The sequence below is a fragment of the Capra hircus genome, chromosome 11 (genome assembly GCF_001704415.2).
Source record: "Capra hircus breed San Clemente chromosome 11, ASM170441v1, whole genome shotgun sequence".
Taxonomy (NCBI): Eukaryota; Metazoa; Chordata; class Mammalia; order Artiodactyla; family Bovidae; genus Capra; species Capra hircus.
This window is the reverse complement of record NC_030818.1, coordinates 73,336,370-73,363,595: the sequence shown is the minus strand read 5'-3', so window position 1 is coordinate 73,363,595 and position 27,226 is coordinate 73,336,370. Positions and strand designations below refer to the sequence as shown.

Here is a 27,226-nt window from a genome sequence, read left to right as displayed (position 1 = left end):
CAAATCCAAATATGATTTTTCTTGTTTTCTTTAAAAGACTTTTAGCTATGTTTAAGTCTTTCATCCATTTGAGTTAGTTTTTATGTATGATAGGAAGGGTCCGATTTTACTTTCTTGCACACGGATATCAAAATTTCCCAACATTTACTGAAAGACTGCCCTTTTCTCATTGACTTGTCTTGGCACCGTTATAAACAGTTACTTGACCATGTATTTGAAGGCTCATTTCTGGGCTCTCTATTCCGTTTGCTTCCATTTCTGTCATTATGCCAATACCACTGTCTCTTTGTAGTATGGGTTTCCTTTTAAGTTTTGAAATACATTAACTCTTTATGGCTCATGTTGAGTTCTCTGCCTGGCACTCTCTGTAGCACCCAAATTTAGCCAGGACCCAGGAACAACTGTTTAATCAGGTACAGGGGAAGGGGAAATAAGCAGCTGAGTCACTCAATATGGTGTCTGGTTTCTTTGGAAAAGAAAAGGCACAGTCACCAGAGTAAAACGGTATGCCTTTATTCAACACAAAATGAGTCATTAAGATAAAATGCAGTTTGTCCATGTGCAGAAACATTATTATACATTCAATCCTGAAGGTAGTTTTATACGACCAATAAGAGGAACAGTCTAAAAGTAGGAAGAATAAAGACAAGAGTGAGAAGGAGCTAAAAGGCAGAGCTTTATCTGTCAAAGTGCTAAGGCCTATGTGTACAAAAATTTTAAAGTAAGACCAACTAAGGTCATTTCTTCCATTCTGATTTCTCTTGGTGCTGGTGAAAGTCTTAGGGTATGATGTAATGAATCACAGAATTAATATGGGTTTAAAAAAAATAGGTCATAGCACTTATGGTTAAAAGTTTTTAATTTCTAGAGTTTCATTTATCATGTACTCTAGATCTTTCATGGGTTCTAAAAATTTCATAACAAACTTTCTAATAACAAACTTGCTCTTCAATATTATTATCAGAGTAAAACTGTCAGGTCCTTTTCAGTGCAGATTCTGTCTCTGTATACAAGGAACAGGAAACCAGTTTTGAGACTCTGTAAGTTTCATTAATTTAAAGCTTGTTCAAAATGGTTACATGTGGATTCAGCTGGGTTCCTTTCAAACCACTACGCCTGAAAACCTAAAATGAAAACAATGGCTGACATGGAGTTCAAGTCCAACTCTAGTGTTTCTAAGCTCTGAAAACATTAGACACTGTTTTTTTTTTTTTTTTAAAGAATTGACCCAAGAAATATAAGATTTTACATACCACACTTTCCATAGGAAGGACATAGACTGTGCATATAATAATAGTTCTAAAGTATCTCCAGGTATTTTAATAGCATTTAGTGCATTGCTTTCTTATTGGGCTAATCTGAATATTAAATATTTACAAAGAGGATCCAAGTGCTCTAGTTGGTTTAGAATTTGTCTGAGCCAATGTCTGCATCACTTAGCCACAGGTGCACAACCTTAAATGCTGAGCAGTGGCAAAAGCTGTCCCTAGATAATATAGTCCAATAGAAAACCATCACTTAGCCCACAAAATGCCTCACATCAAATTCCATGTTCCACTCATGGCAATTCATTATATTATAGGAATCCAAAACCTTAAAAAAAAAGTTTCAGTAAAAGGATAAAAATAATTTTCAGTTTTAATCTATCTTAAATCCAATCTTGGATTTCTTTCTTTTTCCCTAGGCACTCACTAAGCTTTGCAGCCAAGATGAAAATCAGGATTTTCCCTTCAGTTTTTTTTGAGCTTGAAGAACCAGAAAAGCTGACTTTGCAGTTATTCTTCATGAGTGCCGGTTATCTAGTCACAGCCCACCTCAACAGCTGATCAGCTCTCTCTTCCAAGTTTAATCTGTGACAAGCAAATGTTTGTAGGCATGCCCTTTTTAGATTAAGACTGAGAGATACACAGTGGTACAGAGATTCCTTAGCTTATACAGTCCTTATAAAAGGAACCTAGTCTTCTGTTTAAGGTCATTACGTATAAGGAAAACATAGGGTATCCACCCTCTTGCTTCCTGGACAGAATTGAGACTGGATTACATGGTGGAATACACTTAATACCTTTTTTACTGAAAGGTGAACATGGATATTTTGGAATACAGAAATTCAAGCTGCAAACCCATAATCCAGGTAAAGAAAGTTCAAAAATAAGCACTGAGAAAATAAATTTATCCTTTTAAAATCTTTCTACTGGAAAGTCATAAAGAATTAGGATTTAGGCCACTTTATAAGGGCAAGTGTCCTGCTGAAGCCTCTTTTAATTCAAGTTCTGTGGAAAAAGTCAACTCTACAATATTAGAATGAAAAGAACATTAATTTTATCCATAATGGAGGGGAAAGGGGATGAAAATATCTTTTTAAGTTTTAAATGAATACACCTCCTTCTCACCTGTTTACAAGATGGAAATCAAGCTCTTTTATTTCCTTTAGCTTATTTTGAGTTTGACAGGAAAGCTGCTTTATTCACCAAACTGTTAAAAAAGTGTTAGCTGAAAATGAGATGAAGTATCTTTACTGACATACTGAACAGAATGACTTTCTTAACCTTGGTCTTACCAAGAGATTTCTTGAAATTTCTATTAATCTCTAGATCTTCAAATGATAGTGGTCAAAAGGTGACAAATTTTATCAACCTGGCTCACTTCCACACTCAATTTTCATGCAGGGGCAATGCCCCTTTTCTTTCTTCCTGTTTTGCCACTGTGCTTTGCTCAGTGCCTCAACGACCTCTATTTCATAGTTCATTTTTTTTTCATTTACTCTTATTAAATTACCAATGTATCTTGGGAAGTAGCATATACTACTCCTTGAGCTCTGAACTAGACACATGCTATATGGTCACTCCTTTAGGAAAGCCGTTTACATGACTGCTTTTGCCTTTGCTTATTTAGCACAGTGCTTCACACATAGGTGTTCAAAAGATATTCGAACATCATGATTTATGTACAGAAACAACTAGAAAACACTGTGGAATCTGATTTGTGGAGACCACTCTTGGTCAACTAGTGTTAAAAAGCAATGAACACAGGTTTCTAAGACTCTGTGATGTAAATAAAGGAAAGCTGGGGATCCAATTTGAAGCTGTGTTCTGGTGTATTGCTTTCTCAATCAACTCCAGTCCTTGAGGTCCTATGTCACTACCTGAACATGAATTTTACTTCCCGTGAGGTAGGTAGGAATAACACTAAGTATGCATTAGAAATTGGGGGGGGGGGCATGGCACATTTTTATAAATGGTTATCATGAATTGGTTCACACACTTTGAAATATTTCACTTTCATTCTTATCTACCAAATATGGGAATTATGAGGCACATGTTCCCTGAGGATTTTTTTCCTTTAGAAATAGTGTTTTTCCAGCAAAGATTTAGTGCTGTTCTCTTAGGCGTCTATTTTCAACATGTTTGGGCAACCCTATGTATGAGTTTTCAATTTTTAAAAAATAAGGCTATTAGGAAAACATTCTTGGGACTTCCCTGTTGGTCCACTGGTTAAGACTCTGCACCCAGAATGCAGGGAGCATGCGCTTTATCCCTGGTCAGGAAGATAAGTATACCCAAAGTGGCATACTCCTTTAAGTATTTATGTATTCTAATTTCCAAAAATTGCAATTTTTCACCACAGCAATTATGGGGAGAACTAGTAAACTACAATTAAGTGTTTCATAGGTCATTAAGATATATTATTCAAACTCTGACCTTACTTCCTTTCAGGTCACCAATAAAGCTATATATTATTCATTTTTAAAGAACGGGCTATATATCTTTATTTCCAACGACTGACTAGGTATCCTTCTGCTCCTCAGTCATATCCTAGAACTAAATATTTACAATCTCAAAATGACTTCTGGAGAGCAGGACTCCAGGTTACCTCTAGGTATGTGGTTAACCTCTCCTCTAACATTTGGCTCGGTCCTCATTTCCATAAACATATTTCTTGGCATTAGGAAGAGCAACATTCAAGTTTTCTTAGCACTTCTATCTCCAGATCAATTGGAAAAAACATAAAACCGGCTATGAAATTCACTTCTCAAAGAAGGAAAACAGAATGATTTCTATTATCTTCACGAGATTATTTCTTCATGTAAACCCTATGGCCTGAAGGTGGTGGCAGAGGTTAATGAATTAACCTCTGTGAAAAAAGAAAAACCTACTTCCCCCCTTACAGGTATTTCCTTATCATTCTTTGTCTTAGAAGCAGACTACATTAAAAAAATGCACTTTCCCAGCAGGAGGTGGTTAGGAGAGAAAACAAATTTAAAGGTGAAAGCACAGAGACAGACAGATTGGGAGAACGTAATGTTTTTAACTAGAGTTCTGAAAGAAATACACTACCCTGATTTATCACAAATTTCTCATTTTACTATCTTCTGTGCAATCTGTTGGTAATCTTCCAATAGTAGTATAAGGCAACAACTGAGGGCCCTCACCCACACCACTTTCACATGTATGTCAGACCTCAAGATGCATCAAAAACTCCACGGTTGTTCATTTTCACTTTAATTATCTTTTACTTAATAATAAAATGAAAAATAAGAATATATGAATACATACAATCTATATACATATATTTATTGCAAATACTTAAAATTCTTATGTAAAATGATTTTTCTATACTTGTGAAAAAATATGTTTTTAAATGGTGTTGACACCAACTTCTCTGTACATACCCTCAATTCCAATGTTAACAATTCCTTTAAAAAGGCAAAAGACACAAAAGTTTAGCATTTACCAAACCAGTCTCTACAAACCTTTAAGCCAGAAGGAAAAAAAATAGCTTGTGGTAAATAAGTCAATATTCTTTTAAAATAAAAAATAAACTCCAAAACTTCCCCTTATTGCATTTTTTTTTTTTTTTTGGAAATAATCTGAGTGTCTTTGAGTAACTTTCTTTGAAATAATTTGTGCCTTAACAGTGAGGTCCTACATTAAACATACCTTATATGAGAAATTCAAAGTCTTCCACTGTCACTTTTTACATAGATATTAAAATATATATTACTTAAAATATATTACTGGAAAGCTATTTTTTAAAATTGATCTTTAATAGTTGTATCAAATGTAAAGCATTAAAAAAAATAAAGTAACCAAGAATCTATGAAGCTCTTACTTCAACTTTAGGAACTGTTTTACCTATTGCTCTCTTTCAATAGGTTATGTAGGTATTGAAACACGGTAGGAAAGATCCCTGCTTATTACCATATTTCTCAGAGTCTCTTTGGACTATTCTATGAATTGAGCTGAAAGCTACCCTTGGCCAAGTTTTTTTTTTTTTTTTTTTTACTTAGCATATTGTTGTAATGAAATGGGGAGACTTCTCTCCTTGCTGTGAATTGAAATCCCTAGGTCGCAGAGAAAACCCTAGTACTGCTTACTGACAGAGCTCTAAACAGTGATGTCATAACCAGAGAAGACCCCCTCATTTTAACAAATAATTTCACCCAAGAGGCCTTCAGGACTTTAAGGTGAAGAAAGGCAGTAAGAAATCAGGATGGTAAGCTATCCGATTATGAATGAGTTTACGCCTTCACCTGGAAGGCAATACGATCTTCTATTTATTTAAATTTGTGATATGTACACTGTGTGCCTTCCCAGCCCATATAAGTATCCCTCCCTGCCGCAAGAAAAATTCCCCATCTGCCAGGTCTAATTTTTAAAAAATGTTACACTGGGTACTACAGACAGCTTCAGTATCTTCAACATGAGTTATTATGTAGGGCAAACAACTTCAGGTTATTCGGCTTTTTAATAGGAGGAAGAATTTTAATAAAAAATTTAAAGACTCAGGGAGCCTTCTCTACTAGACAACTTAGAATATTCATCAGTGAGACTGAGATGATAGATACATCATTAATGCCATCTCCCCAAGGTGACCCGCCCACAGTGGAAGGTTATCTGAAGGCAAAGACACCCTGGAGGCATCAGCATCAGGCAGCATGCCTGACTAGTCACTGGAAACAGTGCAACTTAATACCATAAAAACAAGCTGAGCACTTATTAGACACATTCCAGACTGAACTGAAAGTAACTGAAAACCTAAGATTAAAAACTGCTTGAAAGGTACTGGGATATGATACTCTAGTAATTTAAAGGTTTTCTTGCTCCTACTGCTTCGTTTTTGAAAGAGCCAGATTCTAATTTTTGTCCTTTCAGCTCAGTCAGCATTGTGAGATGACCTTCTACGTGACACCACTGTTTTGAAACAAACTGATAAACAGACTGCCTTCAATTCTGTACCAATCTAACAGGATCTATTTTCTCATTTAGCCAAGATTGAGGCAGTGCACTTAACTGATGATTACTATTTTATTAGCTGGGGATTATTTGTAAAGAGAATCTGGTGAATGGTACTGCTTAGGGCCTCTCTTCAAGGGCCTGGGTTAAGATGAATAGGCACGATATGGTTTGCTCTCTAAATGGACCTGAAAATCCCTGATGCCTTTCCTCCTTTCCTGGTTAGTCTGTCCATCCTTTGATGAAGAGAACTATGGAGGAGAGACTCTATGATAGGAAAGGCGTGAAGAAAAAAAATCATTTTGAAAATCCAAATTGATCGTTCCAAGTTCACCGTAGGGTCAGTTCTGAAACAGTCACCACTGCAGGCAGGCAGGCCGGCCATCCCTCAGCCCTGCCACTAAAGTGGGGAGTGAGAAAGCTGGGAATGGAGAGTTTTAACTATCAACAGGTCTTTTAAACACTCCTTGGGATTACCCAGGGCACTGACAATTTGAGAACAGAACCATGGTTTTTGATTTCTACTGGTTACTGGCTGGAGAACTTGCTCCTTATCCCAGGATCCTTGCAGATTTCTTATCTGTTAGCTATGTGTGTGCTGGAAGAAAAAGGGAAGTTAGAAGAACATTAAATTGTCTTGGCTGAAATAGAACACAGATATTAATCCTCTATTTGCTTTGGACCATTAAAAAATCAGAAACAAACAAAAAACAGAAGTAAATAGTTTCTTGTGGGGTTTGAAAGTATTAACAGTGTATGTATAATTTGAGGTGAGGTAGGGAGAGGTGGGTAGTACAATGGGGACAAAGCTAAGATTATTACCGTCTACTTTCCCCTATTTGGAATGTGACTTAATTAAGGAGTTTAAACTGTTCTGCATTTTGTATATATCACATCCTGAATATTAAGCACGACGATGATTGTGCTACGTGGCACTAACACATGTTCTCTACACACATGAAATTAGGAGATTTGAAATCCATATGCAAACGATGCACACTGACAATCCCCAACTTTTTAATACCAAATTCTGGTAAATCATAGATTTATTTTCATCTTCTTTAACCATGACCTAAACACATGTATTCACAATCCTTCAGTTACGAGAGACAGGATTCAACAAAAAGGAAACAAAAAAAAAGAACAAACAAAAATTTGGAGCTGATTTGTCTTCCTTTCTAGATGTTCCCTTAGTCATTCAGTAAAGCCCCTTTACATTAGAAACTTTAATGTGTAGACAGCGGTAATCCAAAGCAGGGGACATGTTTTCTAAAATAGGAAAAAGCGTCTGACTTTTACAGTGTGTATGCCACACATATATGCTCAAAGTAATATAATTAAGATGACTTCCATGCTCCTCAAATGCCTGGGAGGTCAAAACAGATATAACATGGGGCAGATATGGTTTAATGAGTTTTTCTACCTGTAGATACAGCTGACTGTAGAACATTAGGTAACAAGTTGGAGAGAAGACAGGGAGAGGGGCTACTTTGTTTCTAGTGTTAAAATTGTCTTCTAAAGTTCCTTAAATTCAGTTCAACAATTTCTGCACCTTAATTCTGCTTACCCAACAGAACACTCTATCACTGACACTTCTCTGTTAATTTTCTACTAGTATTTCAAACTTGTTTGTAAGCTCCCATGAATGACCAAATCTTCAGAGATTATTGCTGGAATCACTGCCCTGCACAGGGGATGGTGACCTGAGGGGTCTAGTGAGGCAACTCTTTCATAGTTCACACTCTCTTCAGGGCAAGAAGTGGGAGTAGGGAATGGCAGGGATTCACAAACCACAAGCAGAGTGCCTGGCAACAGGACTAGCCTGTGGAAACCAAGAACCAACGCAGAACTTTCAGAGTCAGAAACACTACCCATGAAATTAATGCCTTACCAAAAATAAGAACTGGAGCAGGTTCCACCCAGGTAAAGGGACTGAGTAAACCCTCAATCTAAATTCTGCAAAGGCTGAAGAATCTATGTAAAGCCTGCGGTCAGACTGTCAAGACATAATCAACATGAACAGCCATTTCCTCAGACCATTCCTGCCCTCCTTCCTTTCCCTGGCCTCTTAGGAAAGGGCAGAAGGGAAATTGCTGCCTTTTGCCATTACACTTTTCAGTCACATGAAGGGGAACCGCAATCTGAAGTCAAAGTAATACATCATTACCTAAACACCTGGAAAACGTTACGACGAGATGTGACATATTTACATGATTTTGTAAGTGCAAACTTGTCACAAATTCACAAAGTCTTGCTTGACTTGGACTTACTATACAAGGTGCTCTTTCTCTAAAATGTAAGATCTGTACTCTGTGTTCCTGATTAAGTAACACTTGTCTCTTAAGACAACTGAAACTGAAACCTACTTGTTTATTTCTATGATTCCAAAAGAACGCAAAAACCACATCTGTCAACCCTTCCCCATTCTTGTCTCCTTTACAGAGAGCTCTCCTTCTGATCTCATTACCGAACAACAAGGCAGGAGACACAGAGTTTGGAGGGGCCGATGCAGTCGTCGTGGCAGAAGGCTCCACAGCCCTTGCACATGATCATGGCTTTCAACCGGCAGTAACACTTGGAAGGCGTGTCCTCTATGCTGCTCTCCTCAGGAAAGGCCTGAACAGGAATGGTCTGGCCATGGCTGCCTGCATTCATGGCCTGGCTGGCAGGGATGGCTGTGACAGTCACTGAAAAGGACATGACATCACCAACATTGCTAGACACCTGACTACAGTCGGGCATCCCTGGGACAGAGGAGTTATGGTCCATGTCCGATGAGGTGGAGACGTTGATCATGCCTCTGTAGCTTGGCCCGATCTGTGTGGGGCTCCCGTACAGCTTTGGGGTTTGCAGTGGTGGGAGGAGGAGAGACTGATGGGTAGGACTGTCTGCAGGCAGAGGAAGAGATGTAGAATTGAAAAGCTCTGGGCTGCTCCGCATGGTCTTACCTCTCACTGCATGAGCCATCTGCTTCTGCGCTGCCTGAATAAAATCTCTGGCTAGGGTCTTCTCGTCAAAGGTTTGGCCTCGAGTGAACAGGTAATTCTCCTTACTTAAAGGGGTTTGCTCAGGCACTGGTGTCTCTGCCTTCACATTCTTTTTAGCTGAACAGTCACTGGTGGACAGGGTTTCTCTACTGTGGGGTCCTGAACTCGCATCACACTTGCCAGAACTCTGAGAAGCCTGTGGCTCCTCCTTCACCAGGACAGATTCTTGCTCATCACCAGTACTTTCCTCGTCAGTATCATCTTCCTTCCCGCTGCTACTATCTCCTGCTGCATTCTTACAGTCTGTGTATCCCATTTTCAAGGCCTCAGTGGGGCTACTCAGACAAAATCGGTCTTCGGGGTTCAAAGAATGGGTCCTCCTAAAGCTCTCTGAACCCCGGCCATAGGTGGAAATATTAAGTAAGTAGTGACCTGCCATCGCAGGCTTGGATGTCCTTCTGCCAGCAAAACCCAGCATGAACCTCTGGCTTGTGGAAATGTCCTCTAACGGGAAACCTGAGTGAGTAAAGTTGAACTGCGAGGGCTGCACAAATGAGAGAATGTTCTGCCTCCGAACCCTCTGGCTGAGAGTCTGAAGAATCTGATCTTGGGTGGCCTTACTGAGTCCTTCTTGGTACTGGTGTGTGTCAATGCCAGAGTCCCTTAGATCCTTACCTGAAAAGAGCTGCAGGGGTCTTGGAACCTGGGGGAGCTGCTTACTTTGCAAAGTTTTACCCAGGTGCTGTGCAGCTGGATGGGATGGTCTCTCGTGAACTTCCTCTCTGGTGCTGTTCTCTGTCACGCTGGTACCTACGAGTGCTCCTACCCCCTTCTCCTCTTTTGTAGTGAGTGGAACAGTTTTCATTTCAACTTTGGTGAGAGGTTTAGGCAGAATTTGCTCCATGGGAACATCTTTGCCCTGCAGCAGCTGAGTTACCAAAGGATTATTAGCAGGGATATTAGAGCTTGGCCTTGAAATGGGTCCATTCATATGTGAAGAAGTTCCCGGAGTTTTAAGGCTAGAAGCTGCCGGCAAAGTGCTCAAGGATGGAGCTGATGCGGTAGGCGCTGTGGTTACGCTGACCTGGGGCACAGGGAGCTTCTCTAAAGTGGCTGTTGTTAACAGAGATGTTAAAGGGGAGGCAGTTGTATCCACTGAAACGCTAGCACGTATCTCTGCTGAGGCCGGAGGATTTGGGGCATTCTTACTAGAACCTGCTTTAGGCTCCACTGCGCCAGCGGCTGCAAAATGAACAGGCGAGGCACCCGTGATCAGAGCAGGATCTGCTGGAGCTGGAGGTGCTTTCTCCTGCCTACTGTTACTGGGCGCTTGGGGCTGACTAAGAGAGGCCACCGTGCCTGTTGCCCTGGGGGGATTTAGTTTTTCATTACTTAATTTTCCTAAAGCTGGCGGGAGTGCATGAATGTGGGCTGGTGAGGGGACACCGGCACATGCTCCACCGACGGCAGATGCGGGAGGCACTGAGGGGGTTTGCTGTAGTTGTGCTCCAGGGCCACTATGAGGCTGTGGCTGGCCTGCGGTCCTGGTCTCAGACTGGGGGTGAGTGTCTGGCCCAGCGGGTAAAAGCTCTCTCGGACCTCCCCTGCTTCCAGTTCCTGCCAGTTCCAGTGCGGGGCCCTTGCCAGGCTCACTGACTCTGTCTGAGTCAGGATCCCCTCCTCTAGCAGTTCTCCTTTCACCCCCCTCCCCTGGACCCTGTCCACCGCCTGGGCCAGGTCCTGGAATGGTCCCTCCAACTGAGGCGGCAGCAGCGGCTGCGGCTGCAGCGGCGGCGGCTGCCCTCTGTGCTTTGACAAGCTGGGCTTTTGCTTTGATGTCTGCAAGGGTTCTGGCTCCTGTTCTGTTAGGACTAGTGATGGAGATTGGAAAACGAGCCCTGGGAGAGACCTGCGATGTAGGAAACGGCATGGGAGAGATTCTGGAGACCGGGATCTGAAAGAATTAAGGGGAAAAAAAACAACAGAGCTTAGCTTTCTTTTATAAGAGTAACAAAACTTCATTAACACAAATTCTCAGAATAGGGTGAACGCTATCACAAGGATGGGAGGCCTGTGGCTAAGAGACCAATCCATGAAGACAGCCACACAGGTCCGTCTCTAGGGTCTTTTCACCTCCTCTACTGGTGCCAAAGACTCTCCTCCGTTGACATTCACTCCCACTCAGTCACAAAACTCTTTTCTCAACACAATTCTGTCTTAATGTCACTACTACTCAGAACAGCTGATCATTTAACATACAGACCTTTCTATGATATCTGTATTTTAAAATGTGCGTAATAGCAAGAAAAGAGAAACAGAAAAAATAAAGTAGCACACTATTGTTGCTGTTTAGTCACGAAGTCATGTCCACCTCTTTGCGACCCCATGGACTGTAGCCCACCAGGCTCCTCTGTCCATGGGATTTCCCAGGCAAGAATACTGGAGTAGGTCGCCATTTTCTTCTCCAGGGGGGTCTTCCCAATCCCAGGATCAAACCTGTGTCCCCTGCATTGGCAGGAGGATTCTTTACCACTGAGCCACCTGGGAAGCCTGTCTTTTATTTCTTGGCTTTACTATGAGGTCCAGGGAAAATTTCTTGTTCTCTTTTACACACTCACACATGTACAACTAAGCATATAGGCTGAATTATCTCAAAGTACAGAGGCCTCTGGATAGCACCAGAAGAAAGACAATGTGTAACCCACCCCACCCACCCAAGAGGGAGTACGTACATATTGGCTACACTATGAACCGAAGTCATTTTCACCGCCTGCTGGCATTATATTTGTGGAGCTTTAAAAAAATATATGTGCTCTAAGTCCTATCCCTAAAATTGAAAATTAGAACTCCTAGAGAAAAAATGCATTTCTAAAAACCTTGTGAGGAGATTCTGAATGCATCATTAGGTCTGAAACCACTGATTTTCATATCATAAAATATATTTGAAAAGACTCTGACTTCTGTTCAAAACAATACTTTGAAATCTATTGGAATGCATCAGGATGCACCAATCTTAAACCTTCTAATAGTTGGTAAAGTTAAAAACAGAAAATAATGGTTACAGATGTTCTAGGACATTTAACTAAAAAAACTAAGCCACTGAGCCCAAAGATAATGCATCTTTCCGGAACTCCTTAATTGAGAATAATAAAGTCACTAAGGATTTTGCATTACTGGCAATACTCATTTCTGAAAAGGTCAGCAGTCCTGAAAAACTCTCTCTCTTTCAGAAGTTAGACCTATGGGATTTGTGTAACACTTGTCATAAAGCCCACATATTTCTCATCTTGAGATATACTGAACCTCTGTCTCAAAGTTGAATCTGTTTTACATCCAACTGCACACAGTATTTCAGAAGCTGCCCAGAGTAAAGTCGTTATTACCCTTTAGTAATACCATCTGGAACAGACAATTAATAGGGAGAAAAAACAGATGAAACTAGAAAATTAAAAACAAGAAGTAAAAAGCACAGTTGTTTAGAGGAATCATATATAGGATTAGGAACAAACCATCTTACATCAGAATAACCTTGAGAATAACAAGATATTCAGCACAATAAATGATATCTATCATAATGACTGAAAATCATCAATAACATGTTGATGAAATAAGGATAATCCTTCAAAGTGGTTAAAATAAAATTTTTTAATGCTTAAAAATAATTTCAGTTATTTATGTAACTAGTCCTATTATCTGTTTATGTAGAATAAATGAGATGTAATACTTTTTTAAATTATGAAAACCACACAAGTTTCTAGGCGTTGATAACAACCGCAACAACTTAACTTACTGAGAAGCCCTCTCTCCTTGTATAGAAAAGGAATTAGATTCTTTCTGTTATAACTGTAATATACAATGTATGTCTGAGTTTTCTATCTCTGTCTGTAGCTGTATATATATGTGTATATTTTATATTATATATGTATGTAGGATAGATACATGTGCATACGTAATTTTATACAATAAGAGATTGATAATAAAATTCAAATTTTGTTTTTCTACTTAAGTTTTGTTTAAAAGATTTGTTCTAAATTACATTAAGCTTCGTCTCAGAAAGAGGGATTTGGATAAGGTCTAAGGTAAGAGAATTATAATACTAAAGTCACTTCTGCTAGAAAGCTTTGAAATGAGGCAGGAGTGAAAAAAAAAGGAAGAAAGTTAAGTAACATTAATTTGGTCACAAAAGATTTAAGTTTTCAGTGCAGAGCCTCTTTGGATTAGCAGAAAGATGTGGAAACAGAAATGATGGTTCTTACCCAGTGTCATTTATATAAAGTAAAACCTAAACTGTAACCCAGCTCTCAGGTCTAGAGATAAGATAAGCTTCAAAGAAAGGTTTCTCATATTTTTAAAGAAGAAGAATGAGTAATTATTATAAAATGAAAATCTCCAGCAAAGCATGAGAGTGTATCCTAATGGTAGAAAAATATCAAAAAAAGGAAAAGGAAAAAGGAGAGTCCTGAGTGCTGAAACCACAAAATTTAAAATTAAGACCAGCATAGTATTAGCAAAAAGAAGCAAAGAGGAGCAGAGTCTCATAGTGCATGAAACAGGTCAAGTACTTCTAACGGAGTATTTCAAGGGTTATTTCCAGTAGGACTTCAGTTCACCTAAGTTAAATTTAAAAAGGGAAAAACGTGTTTCTATTTGGCTTATTTTTTAACTTATATTCCAATGTGAATGAATACCCAGCGCCAGAGTTCATGCAGACACAATAATACTAATAAATACTATTAATAAAAAACATTAAGTCACTAGATATGATTAATGAAATGAAGAATGAACTGAAAACTAATGTTAGGCACAAGACCAAGTACACACGAAGGTAGTGACAGTGCTATAGAAATTTAAAAGATCTTGATACACAGCAATATATGGCTAAAGCACAAGTTAATCACATATCCAAAGCAGCAGAGCTTAGGCTATACCATCTTACTAAAATCCCTCAAGAGAGGGAGATTCATGGCGGCCACACACATTTCCTATAAAAGGACAGAACTAAAAGGGAGTTCAGACCCTCAAAACATCTCATCAGTTATGGCAGCAAGAAAAGGGTCAAGGCACACTTAAACATCATGGCTCTTGATACAAAGATACATGACCTCTTACATCAATGACCTCCTCCTGTTTGCTATTATACTTAACAGAATACATTCCATAATTGTCTTAAAATACAAGAGTAGCCAGCAGAGAGGGTGGGTGGAAGTGGATTACATTAGATTCTCAGATATTTGAATAAGTATTCAAATCCCAATAAAGATCTGTAAGGCTGCACTTCTAAATGCCTGTTTCTTAATAATTTTACTCATGTATGACCATGGTTACACACATATCAAATACATACCACTGCTTCCACATTAAGAAACATCACAAACACTTGAAATTTAGTAGGCAAAACCAAAAACTTGTTCAGACCATCTCTCTTCTTCAATTCTTCCTTTCTTACCTTGAGGGGTGGTACTCTCCGCACCTGGAACCTGTCCCCTCTACTGAGAAAGGGCTGTGGGGAGACCTGAAATGGCTGCTGGTGCTGGCGATGCTCAGTGACACGCGGCCTTTTCTCCCAGCTTGTCGGGGCCTCTTCTTGGGTGAGAGAAGATTTCCTCTTGAGGCTTTCTGGGCTGTGATCAGCCAGAGTTGATGGAGGCTCTTTCATAGTTGTCTCCTGTGGACCTGCTTCTATTGTGGGCTTCATTACTGTTGTTTCTACCCCAGGACTCTTGGGTTTGCTCAGGGAAGTAACTAAAGCTTCCTGGCTTTCATTTTTATTATAATTTGAAGGTGTAGTGAGATGATTCTCTTTCTCAGATTCCTGTTCAGCAGAGGCAACTGGCTTTTGCTCCACAAGAGCCTCATCCTTAGGGCACTTGATGGGAGGAATGCTGCTAAGCTCATTTGTATTGGTAGCCGGGGAAAGAAGGGGCTCTGTGGAGTGTGGCTGCGTCTTATCTTGGCTTTCATGCTCTTCTTTTCTGACTGGTGATGGCATCTGCAGTACTTCTTCTTTAGATTCTAACTGAGGAATTACTGGGACTATACTGACAGGTGAGGCCTCTGAAGGAAGCGTAGATTTTGGTTGCTCAGCTGGGGTTTTCTTTACTTTGGGATCATTGGGTGAAGCTGTCAATTTCTTTGAATCTTCAAGACTCAGGCCAGAACTAAAGGGTGGAAGAAAAAAATACTGTAGTTGAGAAATCGCCTATGTTACTGAATATATTATCAGATAATGTATATGGCAATATCTGGAAGAATCTGTGGTACTCAGCCAGTAGTCTTTATATATTATCATCACTATTATTAATATTAGTGAAAGGTCTGGAACTAGAGCACCTAGATTCAAATCCTGGCTCTGATACCTACTATCCATGTGATATTAAGTAAGTGAGTAGCCTCTGTGTCTCAGTTTCTTTAACAGTGTTGTTGTTTAGTCACTAAGTCATGTTTGACTCTTGGCAAACCCATGGACTGCAGCATGTCAGGCTTCCCTGTCCTTCACTATCTCCCAGAGTTTGCTCAAATTCATGTTCATTGAATTGGTCATGCTATCCAACCACCTCATTTCTTTAATAGTACACTGAGGCTAATCACTTCAGTGTTGCTAGGATGAGCAACTAATGCATGTAAAGTACTTAGAATAGCGTGGTACCACTATTCTAAGTACTTTAGAATACTTAGTACCTATTCTTAGTACCACCTAGGACATAATAAAACCTCACTGTAATGTTAATTATTATTATTACTTCTGCTTACAAAGGAGCTACACTGTCTACAGGCATACACCACAGACTTCCCACAGAGAAGTGAAAGAAGCCAAAGACCCATGTCCCATAGGATTGTGGGTTTGGACTGTAATCAGCTTGGACAGCAAGGAGATCAAACCAGTCCATCCTAAAGGAAATCAGTCCTGAATATTCATTGGAAGGACTGATGCTGAAGCTGAAGCTCTAGTACTTTGGCCACCTAATGCGAAGAACTGACTCACTGGTAAAGCCCCTGATGCTGGGAAAGACTGAAGGCAGGAGGAGAAGGGGACAACAGAGGATGAGATGGTTGGATGGCATCACTGACGCAATGGACATGAGTTTGAGTAAGCTCCGGGAGTTGGTGATGGACAGGGAAGCATGGTGTGCTGCAGTCCATGGGACTGTAAAGAGTCAGACACGACTGAGTGACTGAACTGAACAGCTTTGTTCTGAAGTACCCGAAGAAAGGCTGGCCCAAGAAATCTAAGGAAACCAGAGGAGACAGGAGAGAGGACTAATCTCCAGAGGCTGAAAATGAAAACTGAATTTTTGGAAAGTCTGTTTAAATTTTACTTGGTATAGCTCTAAAATTCTGAGATTAAGTGCCTCCGAGTTATCCTGGGAATGAAGGCCAAGTAGGACTTCCTGGCTAATAGCTAGACTACCCTGGAGGGTTCACTACAGATTTTCCCTAATGTCTCAGAATAATGTACAAGTAAAAATAAGACAGTCCTCTTTGGTGACTTCAAATAATCAGTCCTGTACCCCTGAGATGGAATGGCTAAGGACAAATTTGTACAATAATCAAATGTAGTCCTTCCCAAAAAGCTGGCAGAAAGTAACAGCTAAAAACAGAAAGACCCAAGAATGGCTGTAACGCTTGGAATGAACAATATTTACAAAATTAACTGCCACCTGTGATCATGGTCTAAATGTATTCACTTTGATTTCTGTAGAACAGCTCAAAGCTCACACCAAGAAGGTAAAAAAATCAGTGTACTGGGCTCTTCATTTCATTAAGAATCACTTCTGAAATGACCACAAAGGGGATAAGGACAGGAAGATAAGGAAAAGAGCTGTTTGTTCTCAAGCTATGATTATGCAGTCCATTAGGTATACATAAGGAAGGAAGAGAAACTAACAGACAATTAAGACTCTGGGTATTCAATTCTATTTCAAACAATACAGCCCCACTGTCATCTATTAAGTGTCCCCATTAAGTTTTCTTTTTTCTGGGCGGTTGAGGGGGATGCTTCGTGGCTTGTGGGATCTTAGTTCCCCAACCAGGGCTTGAATCTGCGCCATCGCAGTAAAAGTGCTGAGTGCTAACCACTGGACTACTAGGGAATTCCTCCCATTAAGATTCTGTTAAGGAAAAAACAAGACGCACTATAGTGCCTTGAGAAAAGGGTCTGTATCTTGATTCAGCTATGTGTATCTCCCAGAGTGTCTTTTAGAGAAGAGAGGCTGTTTAATTACATGTTGAGTATTATGGCATGTATTATAGGATTCCTTAGTGATTCTGGATAAGTTATCCTTTTGTGGGATAACTGCCTACAGAAAAAAAAAAAAAAAGTATAGAACTTAAAAAGAAAGGACTCTAATTCAAGAAAATAAAATCTTTTTTTTAAGAAACCATACCATCTATAATGGCAATGTGTTAAGAGTTCAAGATTATGAGAAATCCAATTCTGTGTACCTAAGAATTATAAAAAGAAAATAATTTTCTTGGTAAAAAAAATAGAAGAAAATTGCAGACTAGATTTCCTGGGAAAGTAGTTAGATGAAGTAACACATGACATATGTATAGGAATTAACATGTGGTTTACAAAATCTGTCTTGATATTACCTCTGACCATAGTAGCTTTCAAAGAATTGTTCTTTCCATGGCTCTACTTTTTTCTCCTTCTCAATCTCTTGTCGAATTCTCACCTGCATCTCCGGTGTAAACTCACCTACAATATATCAAAAAAAAAGAGATGTTCAATAGGAATATGTTATTTGCAGCTTTCCACTACTGGCAAATCATGATAGAGTCATGAAGGAGTAATACTATCATGTGAAAGTAACAGAAATCTCCCCAAATTCCTCCCTGTAGGAGAACTCCCTAAGTGCCGTGAGTTGAAACATGAACACTTGCATCCCACTCCGTATAGTTTCCAGTACTCAGCTGAGTTTAAGTGGGCTTTTTCTCTGGATTTTCCTTGTATCACTCCCTTCCAGCTCCAAATATTCCCTATAGATTTTTTATAAACTTTCTTCTCCACTGGAAAAAACAGTCATATGCTTTTGGTAAATAATGACACTGAACATTTTATTATTTAGGTTTTATTTAATGTGGGAGACGTGGGTTTGATCCCTGGGTTGGGAGGATCCCCTCGAGAAGGGAAAGGCTACCCACTCCAGTATTCTGGCCTGGAGAATTCCATGGACTGTGTAGTCCATGGGTCACAGAGAGTTGGACACAACTGAGCGACTTTCGCTTTCACTTTCTCTGAGACAACTTGTATTTTAGTCCTTTTAGCTTTAACAGCATAATGAACAGCTATGGCCCTCCTTAAAGACATTTTAAGGTGAAAAGGTAGGGAGCTATTTTTGGAGTTGTCAGTTTTCTAATTGTTCCAGAAACTGTATGAGTCTAGTGCCCTAGCAACAAGACACTCAATATGCCAAAGACTAGGCTGCTCTGAATATGCCATTTATTTTCATATACTACCAACCACACCTCAATCCTTCCCACTCCATCAGTAGAGAACAATGAATGTGCTTGGTAGGCCATCTTAAAACCTGTGCCTGAGACAGGCTGCTGCTAAGTCATTTCAGTCGTGCTGTTTCCTGATAATTCTCTAATACCCAGGACATCAAAGAATAAGTGGAAAGAGTATATTTGAAGTATAAGACCTCTTAGGCCTTAGAAGTATAGGAAGAGGGGAAGGAAAAGTGCTGGAAGACATCTAATACTTATCACTGCTGCTGCTGCTAAGTCGCTTCAGTCGTGTCTGACTCTGTGCAACTCCATAGACGGCAGCCCACCAGGCTCCCCCATCCCTGGGATTCTCCAGGCAAGAACACTGGAGTGGGTTGCCATTTCCTTCTCCAGTGCATGAAAGTGAAAAGTGAAAGCGAAGTCGCTCAGTTGTGTCCGACTCTTAGCGACCCCATGGACTGCAGCCTACCAGGCTCCTCCGTCCATGGGATTTTCCAGGCAAGAGTACTGGAGTGGGGTGCCACTGCCTTCTCCAAATACTTATCACATATGAGTGGGAGGAGACGGATTTAGCCATCAGAATCCACCCAGAACTTCTGCTTTTTGGTTGTGCCTACTGGGCTTAATAGAAAGAGGGATAAATAGTACTGAACTCTGTTCACATGTGTACAGTGTTCAAAGTTTTTGTTGCTCATAAAATATGATAGCATGTATAGGTATAGCAGTGACTGCTCATATTAAAAAAGAAAGTAACGTAATAATAGAGGTAGCACTGTTGATAATATCTACTTTAAAAAGTTGGAGAGTAGGGAACATAAATCTAAATTATTCTTTTAAAAAAAGTACTGATAACAGATATGTTTTAAAGTGCTCAAGTGATTTTGACTCTTTCAGAAAAATGGGGTCTCTGTTCATGGAAATCTTTAAGAGAAAGGTCAAAAGTAATCAGTAATTGATCCTTTCTACACAGTTGTAGTGATCACTTCTATAAAAACTATAATGAAAAATATAGATATTAATTAGCTGGTCATTAGCTCCATCAGTAATCTGACAAAAAGTGAGCAATGATTAGCATTCCCAGTGCTCCCGTTATAACTGTATTTACTTTAAAGCTTCTCACACTTGTTTTCACAAAGCTATTCCTTGGCACAACTTCCCATAATTTTCAAGTGTTATTCTGTATTCTATGTGTACCGACACAGTGACACACACAGTATTTGAAATAAAAACAATACAATCACATACTATAAAACTACAGTCATCAAAACAGTATGGTACTGGCACAAAAATAGAAACACAGATCAACAGAACAGGATAGAAAACCCAGAAACAAGCCCATGCTGTGCTATGCTTAGTTGCTTAGTCATATCCAACTCTTGCAACCCCATAGACTGTAGCCTGCCAGGCTCCTGTGTCCACGGGATTCTCCAGGCAAGAATACTGGAGTGGGTTGCCATTTCCTTTTCCAAAGCTCATGCACCTATGGTCAATTAATCTATGACAAAGAAAGCAAGATTCCACAATGTTGGAAAGACAGTCTCTTCAACAAACGGTGCTGGGAGAACTCGACAGTTACATGTTATATGTGGAATTCAAAAAGAAATTATATAAATCAACTTATAAAACAGAAACAGATTCACAAACTTTGAGAACCAGCTTATGATTGCCAGGGGGAAGAGATAGTTAGGGACTTTGGGAAGGTCATGTACACTCTGCTATATTTAAAATAGATAACCAACAAGGACTTATTGTATAGCATATGGAGCTCAATGTTATGTGGCAGACTGTATGAGAGGGGAGTTTGGGGGAGAATGGACACGTGTATATATATATGGCTGAGTCCTTTCACTGTTCAGTTGAAACTAACACAACATTGTTTGTTTATCAGCTATACCCCAAAACCAAATAAAAAGTTAAAAAAAAAAAAAGTCAGTGGCTTTAATAATGGCTGAACATTAGAATCACTTGGGGAAAAAATCAAACAAAAAACCCCCAATGAAGCTCAGGCAAAACAAAAATTGAGAGTGAGGCCCAGATTTCAGTATTAAAAAAAATACCACAAATGAGTATAATAAGCAGTCAGGCTTAAGAACTGCTAATAGTGACTGATAATCACATGCTATGAAACACAGTCAATTACTCTTTTTATGCTTTATAATTTACCCTCTGTAAAACTGTTAGATCAGAATTAGAAACATGGCAAACCAGTGACCACAGTTAGGAATTCTTGGTCATAATGTGTATTTATTAAAGCACTCTAGCTGCCACTAAACTGTACACCTCAAATGGGTGAATTTTATAGTACATAAAACATTTCTCAATAAAGTGGATTTTTTAAAAGTTCTTAGTAAACTGTTAGTTTCATTGATATGGGGCAGGGAGAAAGAAGTTATCTCACTGTTTACCAAACCATGATTCGTAACACCATGAAATAAACTCATTCTATATTCTGCTTATTAAAATTTCAACTACCAGGCATGAAGCTAGAAATAATGAAACAGAATCTTTAGAAATAGGGCCTAAAAATCTGTATATTTTCAGTTTCCCAGGTAACTTTAAACCCTTGAAGAAACATCTTGCTGAACTCCATCTAGAGCCAAACTTGGTTATGTGCTCTAGATAAAAGTCTACCAATGTATTTCACACAGAATAACTAGTTCTTCCCTACGAAATGTTCTGTCCTTTGCCTTCCCAAACTGGGCAAATACCTACTGAAGATCAGAGCTGTCAATATGCCCTCCCCATGCATATACATTCTAGGAGACACATAAAGTTGAACACTTACCTTCTGAAAGTCTTTCCTTCCAGCCTTGGGCTGCTGAAGTGAAGAACTCATTATTAAGGGCTGAGCCATTTAACTTCATCAGACCATCTGGACCAACCTGGGTCAAAGAATAAGCCACAGAAAGCTCAGGAAGAAAACCAAATGTTAATATGTGGAATGTGATGTTCCCGTCTTTTTTAGAAAAGAATGTGTGTACATTAAATTTTACAGAAACAAGACTAAATCACACCATGCTGATTATGGATACTTCTATTTTATAATGTAATACTGTTTTTTTCTTTCCTGTTTATCTCTTTCTTCCTCTCAATTCTATTCCCTATTGATTAATTATACTTAAAGAATCTTCTGCAAATAAATACATATATAAGAGGATTTTTCTAAAAGGTTCATTGTTTTCTAAAAATGTTATAAATTACACACACTACTCTGAAACTTCTTTTTCTCACATAATACAATATCAAAGTGTCTCAACTTTTTTTTTAGCTCCACTATAATAGCTGCAGATTATTTCATTGTATGAATGTCCCTCAATTCATGTACTAATTTCCTAATCATAAACATACACTTTATTTCCAGTGTTTTCCCATAATCAACAAAGCTGTAGTAAGCATTCCAATAAAGATGAATATACTTAGTTCTTTTTATCTATGGGATAGGTTTTGAAAGCAAAGAAATATCTGTGTGTGTATATAACTAAAGACTGTTAGATTATTTTCTAAAAAGGCTACAACAATTCACATTTCTACTAGAAATATATGAGCATATTCCTTATCTTGTGAACAAGAGATATTAACACACTATTTAACTTCTACCTATTAATGAGTTTGAAATGATAAAAATTTCCTTTATCCTGACTACTAGTTTTGTCTATCTTTCTGGTTGTTTACTGACTACTTAGATTTGCCATCTAGTGAAATGCTAATTCCTATCATCTGCTCATTATTCAGTACGGCTCCTTATCTTTTATCTTGTGAGAATCTTTTGCACGTTTACTTTTGCACAATAAAACAGCCACATAATTTGAAGGTATTTCCTTCCATTTGTCTACTGACTTGATTTGTGATGTCATGCCAAAAGGTTTTAAGATTCTTCTTTACATTTGCGATTTTATTAACTGCCATTCTCTCAAAGGTAACATCTAGATTTCTATCAGAATCCCTATGCATATTCTTCATTAATAAAATGATTTTTAAATTTATATGGAAAACTGAGGGGAACTGCCTTTCTAATTGCTAAACATACCACACAAAGTAACTGCAATCAAAACACTTATTACTAGCATTAGAGTGAACAAAGAAATAAGCGAAAGAGGAAGAGTGCCTATAAATACATACTGCATGTAAATAGTAGAATATATAACAAAGATGGTAATTCAAACTGAGAGAAAAAGGAAGATTACATAAATAAGTAGTGCTAGAACAGCTGGCCATCTAGTCAGTAGAAAATAAAGCTGAACCATAATTTCAGAGCAATATAAAAAATATTCTTGATGGATTAATAGACTAATTTTAAGTTTAAAGTCACCAAGTTTTGAAGAAAATTTAGGTAACTATTGGGACATCTTAGGGATTAAGGAACTCAACTCACTTTACTTTCTAAATCTATCTGGGCTAAGATGATATTCCTCTGGCTCTAGAGCACAAACTTTTTCTTTAAAGGACAGATGGGTCATATGGGCTACAAATAGGTCATATGGCCTCTGCTGCAACAGCTCAATTCTGTTGTAGCTATAGATAATATGCAGAAACTAACTGAAGTGGCTGAATACCAATAAAACTTTATTTACAAAGAAAGGCAGTAGACTGAAATTGGCCTGCATGCTAAAAAGCTTGCTGACTGCTGCTTTGTAGTCTATGGATTTGGCAGAGGAGTAACTGACTTTCCTATGAGAACAGGTCACTCAACATCTTGAATATTCCAGTGTTGAGCAAGTTACTTCAAAACAAGTCAGTCCATTCTACAGTTTAATAGCTCTATTTTTTTTAACATTATTTTAACTCCAAATTTGTTTCCTGGAGAAACAAAGTTTACCTCTTCCATAGACAGACCTTCAAATGTATCTGAAGAGAGGTGTTTTAATCCACACTCCTTCCTTATTCTTTCCTCTGGTCTAAATACTACTTTTCCTACTGTACATTGTTGGGTACTCCATACACTGAAATATGGTACCCAATGTTTCATGCTAATAATAACCAGAATTTTGGATAAACTCCAAATTTCATCTGACAATGAGGCAGAATCACTAATACATTCACTAATAATTTCATTAATAAATTCCATACTCCCTATTCTCAGATTACTGTGCCTTCCTGCCACAGTAACGGAAAACGACAGTCAAGTAGCCTCCTATTAAGAATACACAACAGGACTGCACTCAACAGAAAGCTTGTAAGTTCTAAGGTGCCTTTTAATTCCAAAACTGAACATAGCAAGATCCCCTCTAATAGAGGACAAGGACCATTAGTCATAAGACAGTTCGGAGGAACCCACAATAAAGTTCTACAGATAGACCCTCTCTATTAGGTCTTGTGTTATTAGCCCCAACCTACAAACTTGAGTCTTTAAAATTGATAAGAGCAATACCAGGCAAGAAGAGAAGTTCTTTAAAAACTCTCCCAAAACTTCAGTCTCCTTACTTGTTCTAACCAAGAACTGGGGATCCCAAAATCTATAATTTCTCCAAGAAATGTTAAGGTAGGGAGAGCAATAGCTGGGAAGGATCCATTTTACTTCTTTGTCCCTACTGCTGGTAGTACACTGACTTATCTGACTCCCCAGAAATGGAATCTGACGCACACGTGCTACTGCTGCTGCTGCTAAGTCACTTCAGTCGTGTCCGACTCTGTGCGACCCCACAGACAGTAGCCCACCAGGCTCCCCTGTCCCTGGGATTCTCCAGGCAAGAACACTGGAGTGTGCTAATTCATAGCAATATAAAAACTGGTATCAATATAGTCTAGTAGAAAGATGATTTTCAGAATGAGAAAGATTTAGTTTTGACTTTATAGTCAAATAGCTATAATGATCTGTATAGCTTACTTATAATCTCTTACTACAAACTAGAGGACATACCTAGTTCTCTTACTATAATACACGTAAAACAGATCTCTCTCATCCTGTTTTTAAATGATTAGAAAAAAGTGGAATGCCTTACAGATTGCTTAGAACATAGTACATACTTGGAAATAATCATTAATCTTTTAAAGAAACCACAGAATTGAAAAAACCTTACAAAATCATAATGAACCTTTTGCAGAGGAGGAAACAGAAGATCAAAAGGGAGAATGACTTGCTAGTCACTCCTCCTTCCTCGATGAAAGCCTATGTCTTGGACCTATGCCTTATTCCTGACCATCTTAAATTTCTCTGGTCCCTGCCAAGATTCTTCCAAACCTTTAGTGTTTCTGCTAGGTACCATTTAGTTGTATTAAGGACTACAAACTATTTTGGATTTTGTTGTTGTTCAGTCACTAAGTCGTATCCAACTGTTTGTGAACCCATGGACTGCAGCACACCAGGCCTCCCTGTCCCTCACTATCTCCTGGAGTTTGCCCAAGTTCATGTCCACTGAATCACTGATTCTATCCAAACAACTCTTCCTCTGCCACCCTCTTCTCCTTTTGCCTTCAACCTTTCCCAGCATCAAGGTCTTTTTCAATGAGTCAGTTCTTCACATTAGGTGGCCAAAGTATTGGAGCTTCGGCTTCAGCATCAATCCTTCCATGAATATTCAGGGTTGATTTCCTTTAGGATATCTAGTTTGATCTCCCTGATGTCCAAGGGACTCTCAAAGAGTCTCCTCCAACACAGTTCAAAAGCATCAATTCTTTGGTGGTGAGCCTTCTTTAGGGTTCAACTCTCACATCCGTACATAACTACTGGAAACACCACAGCTTTGACTAGACGGACCTTTGTCAGCAAACTGATGTCTTTGCTTTTTAATACGCTGTTTGTCATAGCTTTCCTTTCAAGAAGCAAACGTCTTCTAATTTCATGGCTGCAGTCACCATCCACAGTAATTCTGAAGCCCAAGAAGAGAATATCTGCCATTGCTTCCATTTTTTTTGCCTTCTATTTGCCATGAAGTGATGAGACCAGATGCCATGATCTTAAGTTTGTTTAATGCTGAGTTTTAGGCCAGCTTTTTCAATCTCCTCTTTCACACTCATCAAGAGGTTCTTTAGTTCCTCTTTGCTTTCTGCCATTAGTGGTATTATCTGCATATGAGGTTGTTGGTATTTCTCCCAGCAATCCTGATTCCAGCTTGCAACTCATCCAGCCCCGCAATTCTCATGATTTACTATGCATATAAATTAAACAAACAGGGAGACAATATACAGCCTTGTTGTATTCTATTCCCAATCTGGAACCAGTCTATTGTTCCATGTAAGGTTCTAACTGTGCTTCTTGACCCATATACAGGTTTCTCAGGAGACAGGTTAAGATAGTCTGGTATTTCCATCTCTTTAAGAATTTTCCAGTCTATTGTGATCCACAGTCAAAGGTGTTCACGTAGACAATGAAACAGAAGTATATGTTTTTCTGGAATTCCCTTGCTTTCTCTATGATCCAACGAATGTTGGCAACTTACTTTGTACATCTGGAAATTCTTGATCCAAGTCTAAAGCCTAGGTTGGAGGATTTTGAGCATAGCCTTACTAGCATGGGAAGTGAGCACAAATGGCTGGTAGTTTGAACATTCTTTAGCACTGCCCTTCTTTGGAATTGTGATGGGAAACTGACATTTTCCAGTCCTGTGGCCACTGCTGGGTTTTCCAAATTTGCTGACATCATAAGCTTATTATTAAAGCAAAAAGTGTTTTAGAAAAGTTTAACAAAAAATGAAAGTAACATTCTTAATCTCATCAAAAGATCCACTGAAACACCTCATGTAATGTCTTAAGACAATTCTTCCTTCTGAATTATACTCTGTGGATGTCTACATCCTAATATGATAGCTAGACAAATTTTATTCCAAATCCTGACATTTCTGATAAGAGGGTTCTTTTTCTTTATAAGCCTTACAGGGCCACCCAATTAAGAACACTTACAAAAAATATTATTTTCCTTATTGATACTTTTGATACCACTTCTTTACACGTACACACAAAAACCATTTAAAAAGTCTTAAGGAGTTCTAAAGGTGATGGCTGAAAGAAGCCCTAGAAAGGTTAGAAAACTGCTGATATGCTTGAAAGAACGCACCTGTCGATCCACCTCTGGAAGTAGTAAAAGCAGTCGCTGTTGGCAGTCTCCAGGAAGGACTGAAAAGGTGTGTTTGTTGATTAGCGCTCGTAGGTTTGTATTAACCAGAATGGAATCTGGCGTCTCAACATCAATCTCAGCACATTTAGTTCTCTTCATTTGCCCTGTAAAAACATGGAGAAGAATCACCTGGGCCTTCTTCACATTCCTGTTTCTTTCTAAACTATACCTTGCTCTGTATTACAAAACAGCCATGGCTGTCATTATTTTAAAATATCATACTATGAAAAAGGTAACACTTCAGGTTCTTAGAAATAAACAAAGCAAATTTTGTTCATTCATAAAGGATAAAAAAAATGTTATCTCCCCTGCAAAACTGGAATAAACTGTAAAAGTGAATCTTTTGTCATACTAAAAAATGCATTTTATGTTCGAGATTTGATCATTTCCCTAATGGAACTGAAAAGTTTATAACAACACATACACAGAATGACTGAAAAATGGAAAATTCAAATATCTCTATAAATTACACCAAGGCTCTTTTTCTCTTCCCATAATTATTTTCA

The 27,226-nt window shown here is 38.7% G+C and overlaps 1 protein-coding gene across 3 annotated transcripts in view; it reads right to left on the bottom strand.

Annotated features, from left to right (window-relative positions):
- ASXL2 (additional sex combs like 2, transcriptional regulator) overlaps positions 498-27,226 on the bottom strand; it is a 116,490-nt gene continuing 89,761 nt past the window's right edge. The window contains exons 9-14 of one of the 3 annotated variants that reach the window (XM_018055539.1): positions 26,661-26,824; positions 21,456-21,552; positions 17,813-17,918; positions 14,667-15,378; positions 9,896-11,174; positions 498-9,121 (exon numbers count right to left, since the gene is read on the bottom strand). In XM_018055539.1, coding sequence (XP_017911028.1) covers positions 8,697-9,121; positions 9,896-11,174; positions 14,667-15,378; positions 17,813-17,918; positions 21,456-21,552; positions 26,661-26,824 — 2,783 coding nt within the window. In that variant the 3' untranslated portion in view covers positions 498-8,696. Of the gene's footprint in view, positions 11,175-14,666; positions 15,379-17,812; positions 17,919-21,455; positions 21,553-26,660; positions 26,825-27,226 lie in introns of all 3 variants that reach the window. The other 2 variants (XM_005686939.3, XM_018055538.1) reach the window with 2 other exon arrangements.